Genomic DNA, 16,464 nt, shown 5'->3' on the forward strand with positions numbered 1-16,464 from the left:
AAATACACATGAAAGGCTTTTTTGGATACACAAACCTGGAACAGTTTATTTTTGTTCCTTCAGAGTGGCTTACCTTGGAATAGATTGGAATGCTGACCATGCATAGTTAAGGATGCCTTGGATTTATTTTTCTCTTCCATTTTATTTATTTTTAAAAAGCACAGGGACATGACACAGCTCTGGAGCAGTTTTAAGTTATTAGGTATTATGCCAACACCTTAACTGCAATTTAGTGTAGCATTAAGAGCACACCCATCCCATGATCCCACAATTACCACAGTTGTTTCAACTTCTTATTTTATCCAGTTAACAGGAAAAGTGAAACATGCAATAGCTCATCATTAGACTTCACTATAGGAAAACCTGAAGATGCTTCCTATTAACATTATAATAACTAGAGATGAGGGAATAATTTGCAATGATTTATCCAAAAATGTAGCCTCTTTTTCTGCTCATGGAATATTTATTGGTAGCTTGTGGTTCTTCAATTTACTGAATATTCAAAAATATCTGACTTCTTTTTGGAGTATTTTTACATGCAGAATGATCACATTTTGCTTTGAACACTCAGTATTTAAAATTCACTACCTGAGCTGTGCTCATTAGCAAGTGGCCAGGTATGTGTGGGTGAATGATTGCTTGTTCAACTTGAAAAATGGAGCTTCAGAGAGCAATAATGGATTTTAAAAATGCCTTCCATGGCTTCCTGTGCCAGGAAAACCCAAATGCTTTAATGGGTGAACACAAAAGAGATGAAAGCTTGGCTGAAGATGAGTAGGTAAAATATGTGAATCTTCACACCAGACTCTCCAAAAACCACAGCCTTAGCTCCTGCTTTTCCTCCTCATTTATTAAATTGCTTTGGCCAAGACTACAACTTTTTAATGCCCTGTTATATCCAAACTCATGTAAAAGCACTTGTTCTGCTCCTGAACATTCATCCCAACCTAGAGGAATCCAGGAGCTCCCTCCTAATTCCAGGTGTTACATTCAGAGAAACAAACTCATATAAAAGAACAAAATTATTTAGTGGAAGGGTCTAAAAATCAAATCCAAAGGCAAACTGCACAGTGCTGAACCACCAGCAGCCTCTGCTCTGCAGGCCCTCCTCACTACCTGATTAGCCTTGACATTTTTGACTTTCATCTTCCACACCATCCATCTTTTTAAATCAAATAAGCCCAAAAGGACACCCTTGAAAGTGCATCTGTATAGTCTGAAATATGTTAATAATTACAGTAATTAAACCAAAGGGAATTTTTGTTTTAAATTCTCCCCCTCCAAGTATAAATTTATGAACCTATCAAAACAATCTTTAATAATTAGAACTAAGATTTCAAAGTACATATTCTCAGTAAGAATAATTCCATATCACCCCAGCCAAATGCAAACATTTTTGCCAGTGAGTTCAGGGAGTTCAAGGAACTCTTTCCTCTCAGATCTTGAAGTGTGCTACTTGAGGCATCTCCAAACTTCATTCACTAATCCAGTATTTTATCCAATTTTATAATCACTACCCTATTTTAGCCAAATTTTCTAGGGAAAAAGCCCAAATCTGTGTATCACACTATCTGCCATCTCAGTAAATTACAAATATGTTGGCCAATTCCAATTCTAAATTGGATTTAGGAGGGGTGTAGAATTCCTACAGACAGGAAATTGCTTAAATTTTTATGAAAATGGGTGATAAGGGACAAAACAAACTCAAACTAGTGGACTTGTTAGAGAAAGTAAAAAAAAACCCAGACTTCTTCCAATCATGGAATGCCTTGACACTGGAGAAAGGAATCAGCCAAAAAGGCAGGAATCAGATACTTCTCTGTATTCAAGATAACCTTTCAACACGTTTTTCCAATCTGTCACTAATTTTTAATAATAAGACAATTAATTTCTGATCAACTAATCCTAGGAGTCATGACACCTGGAAAAAATGTTCTTTGAACATCAATTAGGATACCCACAATGAATGGATTTAAAAATCAGACTGGAGCAACTCAGGTGCACAGAATTGGGGAAAATTCAACAATCTGAGTCAGCTGCTCCTGCCTCAGCTTGAGAGCTTCCAGGGCTGTCAGGAGCTGACTGGATTGTCATCCTCCTTTTGAGTTAATGCACCAAGTAAGTTATTTGTGTCATGCTACAGAGAAATCAAGCATGCACAACTAAGTAGCACTGTCAGATCAAAAAAAGTTCTTTGTGTACATATTTTCCAGAGCATTTTGTACCAAAGGAGACCTCAGAGATTAATGCTTATTTTATCGAGATTATCAAACATGCCCAGATAGAAGACACTGTGTTTAATAATAGAATGAAGCATTCTCCAGGCTGGATTGTGCATTCCTGGATTTTCCCCAGTTCTGCTGCTTGTTCCAAGGTTGGGATTTTCAAGACCTCCTTTACTTTGCATTGTCTCCCTCTCCTGCCCCTGCTCTGTGTCCTGACACACCAATGTACAACACAGAGAGAAGAGAGACTTGGCTCTCACCTGCTCCACTCAGCAGTGGAAATCATGGGAATGCCACGTAATTCCTGTTCTGTGACATGAGAACAATTGTTATTATATTCTCTTACACACCTGGTTTCTTTCTTTATATGCCTTTGCTTCCTCTGTCTGCATTAATACTTCCTTGAATAACAAAGTCTCCTGAGAGACACGTATGGCATTGAAATGTTTACAAAGCCACATTGCCTGAGGGGAGAAAAAAAAACACAGGCTGAAATATTTGGTAAGAAAATGAAGCAATTTTTTTCAGAAGGCTGCAGAAAGACAGAGCTTTCCTAGCCATACATTTAAGTACACAGACATATATAAGCAACTTTAAGTAGTTTATTATAAAGATGTTAAAGAGTATCCAGCTTTGAATAACGACTTTTTCATCTTCTGTACCTTAACACAGAATTTAAAGAAGGAAATATTCTTCCTGCCATGCCCTCAGCAGCATCACCTGCCGTTTCTGAGGTTCAAATGCAACGCTGACCATTTAATGGTGCCAGTGGACATGAGATAACTGACCATGCAAATGGGGCAATTCACAGCCAGGGAACACCACAAATGTGTAATTAACTTGCTTCCCCCAGGCTAATTAGTCTGCTAAAAGGCTGGGAAAACAAGGCAGGCAGAATTCTGTTGCATTCCAGTAGTTTCACTACCTGAGTGAGTTCTCACAGACCTCACTTGAAAATATCTATTTAACCTGCAGTGTAACACGCAGGTGTATCCCTCAGGAATGTCGCCCTTTAATTCGTCTTGTGCTCATCCATCACTTGGCTAAATCTCAAAATTCTTTTCCCAGAATAAAATTAACCAAAATGCTGAGCTCAGTAGAAAGTAAGAGAGGGGTAAGTGCTACAACACTGAGGGTAAGGTACTCACAACTGTAGTTTTCCCAGAAGCAGGTGGACCAAGGACACAAATTCTTGGAGCTATGGAACAAGGATATGCAAATGTCAAGGTGCAGAACAGCAAAAATCCCCACCAGTTTCCCATAATATCAATGTAGCCACCATGAAACAATTATTTCAGCTGGAAAGCTGCCTCAGTGGAGATTTCAGGATTGGGCTCCAGTGGGAAAAAAATGGGGAACAGAAAATCAGTGCCAGCTGGGTCCTCCTTTAATCTCCGTGGTCAATGAGATTAACACTCTAACCATGCCACTTGGAGAGATAGATGAGATATGTATATCTCAATCCATTTAAACACATGGAGAGTTCAGTGGGTGAACCATAAGGTACAAACATTTTCTTTCCTGAGTTTGACTTTTATTCCTGAAACACTGATTCAGAACTAACACATTTTGTGATGAAAAAATATTTCAGTTTTTAATTTCACCTAAATAGGTTGTGTCAGGGCTCAGGGAAGATTTAGGTACTGCAGAATTAAGGACTCCCTCACTATGCTTTTTGACAGCTGCCTTCAATTTTTCTAGTCACCATTTAAAGTAATTTTCCTCATTTCTGTTTCTTGTGTTTCTCTGCTGCAAGTCCCTCTCCTTTCCCTGAGGGGGCAAGGTGCAAAAAAAAGCATCCCAGCTCTGAGGAATTCTTAATCCAGTGCACACACACAACACAATAGGCATTACTGCCCTGAGCTCGGTTGGGAATGAATTAGAGGCAAGACAAACACGAGAAAATGGAGTTGCTCTTAGGAAAGTATTTGGAACTTTTTCCATAAATACACTTGGGCTGCAATCCCTTGAACTGTCATTTTATATTAACAGCTTTGATGTTTTTTCCCCCTATGCCACAGGGAGGAAAAAAGCCCCAAATCAGAGTCTGTGCAGGAGGGACTGGTTAGTATTTACTGGGAGTAAGATGGGTCAGAGCAGAGGGGGGATCCACTCACCCAAAAACCTCCTCAGCTCTCCACAACCAAGGGAGATCGTGTCTGATGGGAGCAGACAGGCAAGGATGTGAAATGTATTTTCATGAGGCCTTCCATGCACTTAACAGTTATTGGGCAGGTGCAATTTTTAAACATACATGAAACCCAAATTACAGATTCATCTTTACAAAGTTATCTGACTTGGAAGGTTTAAGAACAACTCCCCCCTTATTGGTTCTTGCAAGTGCAACAGAACTAGTACACAATGTAGAAAAATACTTTAAAAGGATACATCAGCTGTTTTTATCACCTAATTTCTTTCAAATGTAATGTGATTAAATCCTAGGGTTTTTTTTAAAATCTAACACCTTGAAACTCCAGCCTGGTACTTAGGAATTATTTATAAACAGCGTCATAAAAGAGTGCTTGGGTGCCAACACTAATCAACTTCTTCAAACCACTTCAAAGAAAATCAAAAAACCTTTCCATCCACAGATCCTTTTGAGGTTTAACTAGGAGCATGATTTAAAATTCACAAGAAAGCCCTTAGGTATTGAAGCTTTAATACACAGCTTTCTTGGACAAACGTTTGATAAAAAACGAAACATACCATTATATACACCATCTCATGCTTTAATATTGCCCAGGGCTACTGTAAATGCTCACTTTGTACTAAATCTGGTTTGCTCTCTGCTTAGTGGCTGGCAGCAGATGGGGCAGTGTAATTCACTGATTTACTCATTTGCACACTTGTAGGACTCCTCTAAAGGCTTCTCCCCAAACATATGACACAGGGGCACTGCCAGGACACCACTGGGTGTAATGTTTAACCCCTCCAACCAACAAACAGTCCTTTTAATACTGTATTTAATACTGCAGCTCCAAAGCAGCAGCCACATGAAGGCAGGAAATTTTGGGAAATGCCTTTTTCTTCGGTAACAAATCATATTTAACTCTGTGTTAATCTCAATGAGATGCTACAGGATTTACTCGTCCAAGTAAAGCAAGTTCTAACATTCGACAACAATTTTAGCAACAACAAATTACTCCTTTTGTCAGGTGTAAATTTGGGTTCCTATTCCTAAAGATGGGTTCCTATTTGAATCCTGGAATAGCACAAAACAACAGCTGGACTCACAGAATTCCATTTAAATCCAAAAGATTCTATGATTAATATTAATACAGCAAAATTTGCTTAACTTGGAAGAGAAATCCTTTGTCAAAGAGGAGAAGCACAGGGTACATACTGAACATTCTTGCAGAACTTTTTTACATTCCTTCAGAGGTTTGAGTGCAAAGGAGCAGCTGACAGAAAAACCACTCAGACCCTGAAAGTCTTTTTCATTAACAAACCAAGATACCACGTAAAAAACTTGCATTTCTGAATATGAAAGAATTATCAGTCTTTATGTGGCCCTTGAAGGCTTTTAGAAGGAACACATGAAAGAACAATAGCACAGAGCCCGAAGCACAAACACTTTGCCACACATTTGACCTACAAGATTTTCAAGGCAGTTGTAAGCTATAATCACCATTAGACTTGTTTATATTTTTTAAAGTACTTTGGATCTTATTATTAATTAAAAAGGTTTTCTAACCTCACACCTGGGATAGATGCAATGCTTCTTTTCCACACATCTCTGTTTGAAATTTTCTCTAGGGCTAAAACTGTCTAGGCAAGGCAAGATCATGAAAATTCATCACTTTACTGATGGCTCTAATAAGGTTTTTTTTTCCTTCTAAATAGTCAGCACCTTCCGCCATGATCAAAAAGTAAAATCAACTCTGCTACACATTTCTGTTACATTATTTTCCATATAATTTAGTCTTAAAACAACATTTAGGCTTTAATTTTAAGTGGAGCTCCTCTCCTTCCTTAACAGGGTTTCCAGACCAAAAGCAGACAGCATTTTCCCCTTGACAAACAACTGCTGTAATTCTGTCTTTAGCCTCTAAGTACTGAAGTCATGAGATGGAAACCTGCCTAATTCTGTTAAAATAATACTGTGGGGCTTCAGGACAAATGTTAGCCCAATATGAAGAAATTTTATCAGCATTCTATCAGACTGCAGGAAATTCTTCCACATATTTTCCATGGGTTTACAAACCAGATTGATTATTCACGCTGCCTGCACCAGAAAAGGTGAAAAAAAATATTTTTTTTTTTTCCCTTTAACATATTTAGCAGCATTTCAATCACCATCCATCTGATCAGCACCACTCAGAGCACCTCCAGTGATAATGATTTCATTGATGCTGCAGCAGAACTTTCATAATGGTTTACTCAGGTTTTAAAGAAACATCAAAGCTCCATGACACCAGCTCTCCCTGACAGCTCACGCAGAACAAAAATTGCAGTTCACTTGTGCATATCCAAATATAATCTGCCTAAGGGTGAACAGTTTGTAAATCAAATAATTTGATTGAGGGTACATGCTTTTATTGTGCAGAATACAGACTCCACGTTCAATTTACCAGGTTTTGTTCCACAGAGCAGCAGACACACTCACTGCTCCTTCAGCTGAGGAACTCATTAACAGCAGCCAGTAACAAACTAATCAAAAAGCAGAGAATCTGCCAGCCCAGGTAGAATAGGAACCCAAATTTACACCTGACAAAAGGAGTAATTAGCGAGCTTAAAGACAACAGGAAATATCAGATGGGGCACAGAAGGCATTAATAATTGATACAGCAGAACTCTTTGTTATTCCCTTAGAGGGTTTCATTGTTATAACTGTTAAAGTGCATTTCTTATTAGATTACCCACTAAAAAAAGAAATTAAAAGCATCTTGCCTATAACTATTCCAAAATGCTCACCTTTTTTTTTGTTTTCCCCCTCCCCAAGACTCAGCCTGAAAAGTTTGATCCATCACTGCCAAGGGCAGCGCAGCTCCCAACAGCTGTTTACAAATCAGGAGCTGAGCTGCTTCTGGTGTCTCCATTCCCACTTACCATCGTCATTGTTTTGCTTTAAGTGGTTTATCATGAACTCAATGGGATCATCTGGCTTATGGATTAATAGCTCTTCAAGCATGTTCTGGAAATAAATAGGACAAAGTCAGGGGAAGGTTTAACACGGCTCTGCAGTCGTGATGTCTCGCATTCTTACAGCAATGTTACAGTGAGGATCCTAAACGATTTATAAATGCTTATTTATTTTCTTTCACAGACAAAATTGAGACTTCAGAGCCTATTTTAGATGCTGAACAACTGAAGATGGTCAGAAAATTGCCAGTGAAAGAACCCAGCCTATTTGTGTTGGCTCATTTATGGTACATATGGACACCAGAAAGGTTTGGCTGGAGCAGCCTGGGGTTGAAAATGGTTGAGGCAGCACTGACATAAAAACCATGCAAGGAGTTTGAAAACCAGAGTTAACTTCAATTTGTGTCTCTGCAGGGCAAGATGAACCTTCTGTAGCACATCCCACAAGCCTCTGACTAGCCCAGAGGAGTGCAGAAAGGACAAGAGCTGTGGGAAACAACCACAGAAATGCACATTTCACACCTGTACCAGCCTTGCCTCCTGCATGAAAAGCAGTGGGGAGAAAAAAGCAAAAAAAGGCTTAAAGCCTTGCCTTGAATTCTGCTTTGGAGCCCATTTTCATGTTGAAAATGAGGTTATGCAGAGCCTTGTTTCAGCTCCCATTAGCAGTGGGGAGCTTGCAGTGGTTTCAGGGAGGATTTGGGCTTTACAGGCAGAAAAAATAAAAACTCTGAGAACTCCATACATTTCCTAGCAAGACATTTCAGCCCAGCCACGAGTCCTGCAATTAAAGCTAAACATCAAACAGAACTAATGCTCTAATTTAGACAAGCTGCAGAAATGCCCGTGCTGGAAGAGACATTTCTAAAGAGCAGTCATAACACTCTTATATTTGCAACTAAATTCCATAAAGTCCATCCAGTCCATAAAAATTTATATCCTCACCGACTGATTGTCTCTTATTAGAGTGGCCTATTTTCCTTTTCTGCTTCATCCACTTCATTAGAATAATTGAAACACTCAGTTTTGTTTATGAACTGGTGATGGTGCAAGTTCTGATGCATCAAGGTCTGGGTAGCACAGAGCATAAATGATGAAATTTGTATTTTTATTGGAAGTTCATTAAAAAATTATTACTTTCCAGCAACATTTATTTAAACTAAACAATCTGGATTCTGCACTACAGTTACCAGCACCTTTATAAATAACAAACCTAACAAAATCTGGGTTTATTATAATTCAAAAATGTTCAGGCTGACAGTGATTGGCACTGTTTCTTGCCCAAACCCTTGTATTTATCCAATTCTGCTGAACTCAGTTTAATTTCACAAGAGTTGATCTGTTAATCTCTGGGGGAGGTTCATATTTTGGGTCTCACGTAGTTTTTACATTTTGTGTTCTGTAAATGTTTTAGCACAGCAGTTTCAAGCTCTGTTTGTGTCATTATTCTGCTCCAACACAACTGAAGCACAAAAATACCACCCTGAGTAAATCCCACAAACATTTTATGTCACATGAGTCCCTGCAGCGGCATTCAATGCCTCGTGGCGTGCAAAACACAATATTTCATTTTAAAAAAATCTCAAATGCTATTCTGCACTAGTCATAATAAACAGAGAAAAAAAAAATTATAGCAAAAAAAAAAAAAAAGGAAAGGAAATAAACATTTGTGTGCATTTCAGTGAGCTCCGAGCAAGTAAAATTGACATTTTAGCAGAGTTAAGAGCAGCTCTCCAGCAAGTTCTCCTGTCAGAACGGCACCAGGACATTTATAAATTCACACAAACCTCCCCACGCACGACACAAAGGCTTTTCCCGAACTTCCAGAACAAACCCCACCCTTCCCTAGAGCCGGGGAACCAGCCCGGCCAGGAACCGCAACCACAACGACGCCACAAGGGAACTTTTCTCGCTTTATTTTTGACACCTCGGCGAAGAGGAGGGCAGGGGGAAGGGCTGTAGCCGGGGGAGGAGCAGCAGGCGGTGACAGCCCCGGCTCAGCCCCGCAGAACCTTCACCGCGATCCCGTCTGGCATTGTCCCCCCTTCCTCCTCCTCCTCCTCCTCCTCCTCCTCCTCTTCCTCCTCCTCCTCCTCCCCGTCCTGCCTCGCCTTCCACCCACTCCTTTCTTCCACGGGACGCCAATTTCTTCCGCAAATCAAATTAAATTTAAAAGCCGCAGTAAATGCCAATTAAAATTATTAACTGGGAGAGCCCAGGCCAGCGTCCCGCGCACGGACACCCGCCCATCTCCGTGCCCGGGATCCCGCCCCGCTGCCCTCCCCGCCGATCCCCGGTGTCCCCGCGCCGCGGAGGCGCTGGCGGGCGCTCCCCGTTCACCTGCAGCAGCTGGAAGAGCCCCCGCTCCTCCGCGTAGGCGCCCGCGGGCGGCGGCCACGGCCGGGCCGCGTCCTCCGCCATGGCCGCCCCTAGCAACGCGACTCGTTGCTAAGGAGGCGTCATCACCGCGCGACGGTGAAAGACCAATCACCGCACGGGGGCGTGGCCACGGCGGCCTTTACAGCAACGGGATTGGTGGAGACGTCATGGAGCGCCGGCGGTTGCCATGGAGACGGACGCCGGGCCCGGCCCGGCCCGGCCCGGAGCTGCCGCCCCGCCGCCGCCCCAGCTCCGCCCGGTAGGAGCCGCGGGGCGGCCGCGGCAGCGCGGGGGGCGGGCGGGCCGGGCCCGGGCGAGGCCGCCCCGAGAGATTCGCGTCTTGCCGCGGGGAACGCGCGCCGCGACAGAAGGCTCGGCTGCCCCGGGGTCCCCCCGGCTCGGGCGCGGCCCCGCGGGGTTTGTGACACCGCATGGCCCGCGCTGCCTCTGCTGCGTGCCGCGGCAGCGCCGGGGCCCCGAGTGACTGCGGGGGCTGCGGGGCTCGGCACCACACAGCTCCCCTTCTTCCTTGTTATTTTCTTTTTTTTTTTCTTTTTTTTTTGTTTTTGTTTTTATTTTTTGGGGTTTTTTTATTGTTTGGTTGGTTTTTTGTGGGTTTTTTGGGGGGGTTGGGTTTTTTTAGTGGTTTTTTGTTTGTTTGGTTGGTTTTGGTTTTTTTGCGTTGTTTCTGTTGTTGTTTTTTTTTTTTTTTTTTTGTGGTTTTTTTTTTGTTTTGTTTTGTTTTGTTTTGTTTTGTTTTTTGGTTTGGGTTTTTGTAAGTTTTCCACTGACCTCCACAATTCCAGCTCAGGCAAACACAGAATCGCATCATTTCTAAAATGCAGCCTCCTGTCTCTCCTTTCCCCCCAGATCCATCAATAAGCCAACATGAACGAGGTGGTGGAGACCCTGAGGAAGATCGAGGACAAGTACAAGCTCTTCCAGCAGCAGCAGTTCACCTTCATCAGAGCCCTGGAGCGCAGCCGGGAGGAAGCCCATGACTTGATCAGGCCCGTGTCATCCATTGTCCAGGTACACAGCCCTGGGCACAAAGGGCTCAGCAGGGGCTGGGGAAATGTTCCTGCTGAAGGGAAGGTGCACACAAAGGGCCCAGGAAGGTCTGGGTGTGACTGAGGGGTGGGGAGAGATCTCCTGTGCGGGGCTGCCGGGATCCCAGCAGCAATCTCCAGGCTCAGCAGCACTTTGTGCTTCAGCTGAAGCTGCTGAGGCCCAGCCACAACACAGGGGTACAGGAAAACAGTGAAAGCAAGGCTCCTTGCCCAGCACAAACACAGGGGTACAGGAAAACAGTGAAACCAAGGCTCCTTGCTCAGCACAAACACAGGGGCTGCAGGAAAACAGTGAAACCAAGGCTCCTGTCCCAGTCTGTGACCCTCAGGCTGCAGGAGCAGCAGGCCTGGCCCTGCCCCTGCTCTTGGTGCTGCTGTGTCTTTCCAGAGTGCTCGTTCACAACAATGGCTGTGTCACACAGGGAGCAGCAGGGAAGGAGGGCTGGCAGTGCCACGTGGGCACGGCGTGTGCTGGGCTGCTGAGTGAATTCTCTGGGAATTTTTGGAGCTGAAAAGTAGAACTGAGAGCACCTGGAGGCAGAGGGGGGGGAAGAATCTAAATCAAATCAGAGCTGTGGATTTGAGAGGGCAGAGCTCGGGCCCCAAACCCAGCTGGGTGGCACAGGCAGAGTGAGAGCCAGGCTGCTGCCAGGACGAGGACACTCCATGAGCTGCTGTCCTTGCCAGGGCTGCCTCTCCCAGCCAGAAGGGCTTTGCTCGGTGCCTGGAGAGGATTGTGGCACGCACGGCCCCGAGCCTTTTCACCCCTTTGGGATGTTCCCATCCTGTGTTTCCAGCAGCACTGGCGTTCCCCCCGTGCAGGTGCAGTGCTACAAGGACCACCACTGCTACAACTCCACCGACAGGCGCGTCCTCAGCATGTTCGTGTCCATCTGCAGCGAGCTGCGCTGCCTCTGCCGCAGGATGGAGGCGGTGCACGCCGGGGACAGCGTCACCAAGGGCCTTTTGGAGAAGTGCAAAGTGCTCCTGAACGACAGCAACGACCTCACTGCCCTGCGAGCCACGTAGGTGCCTCCCCAGCCCGGCCCGGCCCGGCCCGGCCCGGCTCGGCTCGGCTCCGGGCATTTGGTGTCGCTGCTGGGGCTGGCGCTGCTCATTCCCCGCTGGTTTCACAGCAGCTCTGTCTCAGCCCCTGCCTGGCTCCATGAGGGCTCAGGGCGGTGCCCAGCTCGCTGTGGCAGCTCCTGGCAAGCAGTGCAGTGTCCCTGCACAGCGAGAGAGCTGCTGTGTCTGCCCAGCCCCTCTGGGGCGCGGGGCAGGGCAGGGGTGCCCCGAGGCCCCGGCAGTGCTCAGGCAGGGCCCCTGCTCCTTGCTGCTGCTGCTGCTGCTGCTGAGTGCACGGAGCTGATTTCCGCAGGGCAGTGTCTGTGTGGGCCCTGCAGCACTCCAGGCCTGTGCCAGGGTGGGTTTTGGCAGGACTCATCCATCCGTGGGCAATTCCATCCGTGCTTTTGGGGAATGGCTCCTGTGCTCTGCAGCTCTCCCCTGGGCTCTGAGGGCTGCCAGGGCTGCAGGGCTGGGGCTCCTGTGCCAATGGCTCCCCTCTGTCCCACAGCTACCCCCACCGTGTTGTGAACCTCCTGAGCCTGGAGGAAGCGAGGCATCGCTACGGAGGGGTGGTGAGCCTGCTGCCCATCGTGCTAGACAGCATGAGGGAGTGGGTCACACACTCCAAGAGGAAGCTGCTCTGTGTTGTGAGTCCCTCATGTGCCATGTGCAAGAAGGAGACACCTGCTTCCCAAACAGAACCTGCAGTTCAGACCTCCGATAGTAATGAAAATACTGTGCAATTGCAGGAAAAAGATTTCCAGAAATTCCTGGCGGCAAATCAACCTCCGCCAAAAAAGGCACCCTGGAGGCCACCAGGCAAACACCCCTATTAAAGGATCAGAGCTCCTGCATCGTCTGCTCACACCTTTAAGCACCTGGCTGATCAAATACAGTGCAATGAACACCAGAGATCCATCCTGAGCCCACTTTCTGCAGCCAGCCCGGGACACGTGCATTCCCCCTCCCTTGCTGATGTTCCCACTCTGCTCCTCACATCCCCACAGAAGCTCCCTGGGCCAGCACTGCAGTGGGAGCAGGGATCACTCAGGACTCAGCAGGCTCTAAACTCTCAGACATGAATCTGGGACAAGTCATTTGAAGCAGGATTTTAAATTTTCTAAGCCTTCTTCCTGACTAACATCCCCTCGTTGCTGCCACAGGCAGGGGGTGAAGAGGCTGCCTGTCTGCAGGATGGGATGCAGAGCAGCAAAGGGCTGACATTATGGATTCAGACACATCTTTGACATTTAGATTTGTCTCTAAACCTCCCTCACCCTCAGGGAAATCGTTTGTTTAGCTGGACCACAGAATCCCTGTTCACAGGACACTAAGGGGGTTTCCCATAGCTGCCACTGGCTGCAGAGGCCAGTGCTCTTCAGCTGGGCTCTGCTGCAGCCTCCGGCAGCTCCTCACACCTCAAAACATATCCCCTTACACCTGTTGACTCCTGTGCTGTCAGAGCTGGAGATGTAAAGGAGAGCAGAGTTCATTTTGCCCTTAGCTTGTGTGTGCTGAGAAGAGCCAAACAAAACACCCCTGTGCTCCTCAGACTTACACAAATTAAAAGCCATTTCCAGTCCACGTGATCCATGGGAATGTGGTGGGAGCATCATGCTCAGATGGTTCCTGTTCAAACTGCAGACTGACCTGCCTGTGCTCTCCCTGCTTCAGGGCAAGGTTAGTCTTACATTAGGCCAATGTCCCACCCAAGGGGCAAGCCCACGATGGCCCTGGGGCTCAAAATAAGGAGCATGAGGTCAGCACGTCCCAGACCCTACAGCCCTTCCTAAATAAGTGTCCTCCCCATGTCTGACTGCTCTTGTCCCCTCCAAATTACCTCCTGCTGGAAGACACTCCTGAACAAACAATTTCCCCTTTCATACCAGGATCAGTTTGCTGTGAGAAAGCTTTTGCCTTAAAATCACCAGGTTTTGGCAACAAGCAGCTAAATACAGAAGGAAGAATTAATACAGAGGAGGGGGCATAGGATGGAATAACAGCTCAGATGAAATGGAAAATATTTCCAGGAGCGTTTTTATTCCTCACATAACCCCACGTTGTTTTGCACTTTTTTCCTTTCCCCTATCCACTTGCACTCAATGCACCCACCCAGTCTGGAGCAGAGCCCTATTTTTAGGGAGATTTGATGCAACTGAACTGAACCTTAGTGAACTCAAAATGGTAACAGAGGGTCACAGAGCAGCTCCTGGGCACCACTGGGGCCACAGCCAGTGGAATGTCACTGTCACCCTCTCTGGCTTCACTTGAGATCCATGGTGCAGAGGCAGCTTCAGGCTGAAAAATCCAAGTTGTGGCAGCTGCCCTGTTGTGTTCCACGGTGCAGACAAGTGACAGTTGCTGCCTTGGAAAGGTTTTCAGGACAAGCTGCTAAGACTGAATGATGACAAGTGCTGGGGACACAAGAGATGCTATGCCCAGATCTTGTTTCCAACCTTCTTGGCCCTGTCCTATGGTTTAAATTTGATCACACAGGCTGTGAGGAGACCAAAATTATCCTCCAGTTTGTAGCTCAGTTTCAGCTTCCAGGGATGAGCACGGCACAAATGGTTTTTCAGAACAGTCCTACCAAAGCCAGTCCACCACTGCTGCTCAAAACTCCAGTGCAGTTGACATTTTGCACTTGACCAAGGTGATACACACAAAAAAGTTCCCAAATTTCAATAATAAGATTCATACATGCAAGAAACAGTTCCCAAATCTTAGTAATAATTTCTAGCCTAGCCCTATCCTTTCAGTCAGTGTCATGCAGCCAAAATTTTAAGACCCAAGCAGAAAAATGAGTGCATAAAACTTGCAGTCTGAGGTTTGATAATGACAAGACCAGAATCTGTTGGAAGACTGCAAAGTTAAGTCTCACAAAAACATCCAGACAAATTACTTAATTTCCATACAAGTTCTCCTCTTCCAGAGTGGATGGACACTTCAAAAGACAAAAAGATACAGCAAGAATTGTTTTCCTCTACTACAAATCAAGCTGTTTGAAGAATTTACATAAACAGGATGTAAATGCCACACACAAAAGTGCAATAAAGTTTTACTTTAGCCTCAGTGAGCATAAAATTGCAAGATACACACTGAGAAAGCAGGCAGGGCAGCAGCCTGACTTTCCTACAGATCTGTCACTTAGTCCAGGAAATAAATGCTGCTTTTTTTTGTTCAAAGGCTGAAATAGACACATGGGCTGGTAATAGATGATACCAACAGAATCCTGGCATCTGAATGAATTATCTCTGTGCTCCCCTTGATTGAGCTAAGGGTCAAATCAGGCTTTTGTCAAAATGAGGAACCTGATGTAGTTGAGGGTGTCCCCAGTCAGTGCAGGGTGGTGAACTGGATGAGCTTTGGAGATCCCTTCCAACCCAAAGAGTTCTGTGATAAATAAATCATTCTGTGAGAATCATTCTGTATGCTCAGTGTGGCTCCAGCCTCTCACCCACCGAGAGGCCAGGCCAGAGCTCAGCCCCCGAGGTGTCAGGAGTGGCAGAAGGGTCGGATCCAGGAGAGCAAACTCCGCATCCCAGAGATGCGAGCGAGGGATGGGCTTGGCAGGGCCTCTAGCGGCCGCCTCCGAGCAGTGTCCAAACCTCTCACCGGCAACTTCCACACAGCTCCAACAGCCCTGCTGTCCCCAGTCCTGAACCCACGGGGCTTTTTCAACATTGGTCACAGGTACCCAGCCCCGGGACACAGCCCAGGGCAGCTGCGGGGCCCACTCCCATCCCCAGGGCTGTAATTTCAGAAGAGCCAGCGGCTGTTCCCTGTCACCACCAACCTGTTCCCCGCATCATAAACACCCCGAGGCAGGAGAGGTTTTCCTGGGAGTCCTCAATTCCCCTGGTGGTGCTGCAGCAGCAGTTTGAGCTTTCAGTCAGCTGAGCATGGAGCACAGGCAGCTTCACAGAAACCAGGAATAGCGTCTGGCAGACAGGAGAGATCAGCCAGCCCAAAAGTGGAGTGAAAAGACCTTCAGGGGAAAAAAAAGTCCAGCCAGGTAAAGCCTACAGACACCAAAACTGTGATGACCACAAGTCAAGTATTTGAACAGTCTTGTCTGGAAAGGAAAGCCCATGGGAATGCAAACCAGGCTTCCTTTGCAGAGCTCCTGAGTGTGAACGGATAAAGCAACTCAACTGCTGTGATTTCCTATTTTGTGACCACTTTTAAAATCCACCATTGTGCCAGCAGATAAGTAGTTCCAACAAATCAGGATCAATCAGCACAGATATTTTAATTTCCTGAATTGGAAGTATTTCCTTCCCTAATGTCTCCTGTGTGATTATCAGCTGTTATGAACTGCCAGATGTACTGCTTGGCATTAGTGAGTAAGGAAGGCACTTCACTTTTCCTCTTTCTGTACCCCAGTAATACACTTCTGTGGGTAATTTTTATCTAGTGATTTTTTTACACTGGCAAGTGCAGCTTTGCTATGCCAGGCTTAAGGATGCCTTATTTTGAACCCATTCTGGTTAAGGGCAAGCTAAATTCACTTTGTGCTTTGTTTTCATTTTACTACCACATGCTGTAGAACTAATCCCAGTGCAGGGGTCCAAACAACTTCTTGTGTCACTGAACTCTAAGATGATGTTTATGGTATTTTCTATATAAAATTCTCCATA

At 45.6% G+C, this 16,464-nt stretch overlaps 2 protein-coding genes across 13 annotated transcripts in view; one reads left to right on the forward strand and one right to left on the reverse strand.

Moving 5' to 3' along the window:
• AK8 (adenylate kinase 8) overlaps positions 1-9,789 on the reverse strand; it is a 65,682-nt gene extending 55,893 nt beyond the window's left edge. For 7 of the 11 annotated variants that reach the window (XR_010349148.1, XR_010349147.1, XM_064394006.1 and 4 more), the window contains exons 1-4: positions 9,648-9,789; positions 7,275-7,359; positions 3,374-3,423; positions 2,576-2,689 (exon numbers count right to left, since the gene is read on the reverse strand). Coding sequence is in view for 7 of the 11 variants with exons in the window: in XM_064394006.1 (XP_064250076.1) it covers positions 2,576-2,689; positions 3,374-3,423; positions 7,275-7,359; positions 9,648-9,728 (330 nt within the window). In the remaining 4 variants the exon portion in view is untranslated. Of the gene's footprint in view, positions 1-2,575; positions 2,690-3,373; positions 3,424-7,274; positions 7,360-9,647 lie in introns of those variants that run through there. The other 4 variants (XR_010349149.1, XM_064394007.1, XM_064394011.1 and 1 more) reach the window with 2 other exon arrangements.
• Positions 9,790-9,840: 51 nt separating this feature from the next.
• Positions 9,841-12,736, forward strand: SPACA9 (sperm acrosome associated 9). Of its 2 annotated transcripts, XM_064394021.1 has the most exons (5): positions 9,841-9,945; positions 10,557-10,718; positions 11,579-11,781; positions 12,333-12,471; positions 12,574-12,736. In XM_064394021.1, the coding sequence occupies exons 2-5, from the start codon at positions 10,575-10,577 to the stop codon at positions 12,658-12,660; spliced, it is 573 nt and encodes a 190-aa protein (XP_064250091.1). In that variant the 5' UTR covers positions 9,841-9,945; positions 10,557-10,574; the 3' UTR covers positions 12,661-12,736. The 2 variants fall into 2 exon arrangements, with proteins under 2 accessions (XP_064250091.1, XP_064250090.1); XM_064394020.1 differs by having other exon boundaries at positions 9,842-9,945; positions 12,333-12,736.
• Positions 12,737-16,464: the final 3,728 nt, after the last annotated feature.

This window comes from Passer domesticus, chromosome 18 (assembly GCF_036417665.1).
Source record: "Passer domesticus isolate bPasDom1 chromosome 18, bPasDom1.hap1, whole genome shotgun sequence".
NCBI classification, from domain to species: Eukaryota; Metazoa; Chordata; class Aves; order Passeriformes; family Passeridae; genus Passer; species Passer domesticus.

Coding starts and splice junctions, on each gene's coding strand:
- SPACA9 (XM_064394020.1), top strand. CDS start 10,575: ATGAACGAGGTGGTGGAGACCCTGAGGAAGATCGAGGACAAGTACAAG. Junction 10,719..11,578: donor CCGTGTCATCCATTGTCCAG/GTACACAGCCCT, acceptor CCCCCCGTGCAG/GTGCAGTGCTACAAGGACCA. Junction 11,782..12,332: donor CTCACTGCCCTGCGAGCCAC/GTAGGTGCCTCC, acceptor TCTGTCCCACAG/CTACCCCCACCGTGTTGTGA.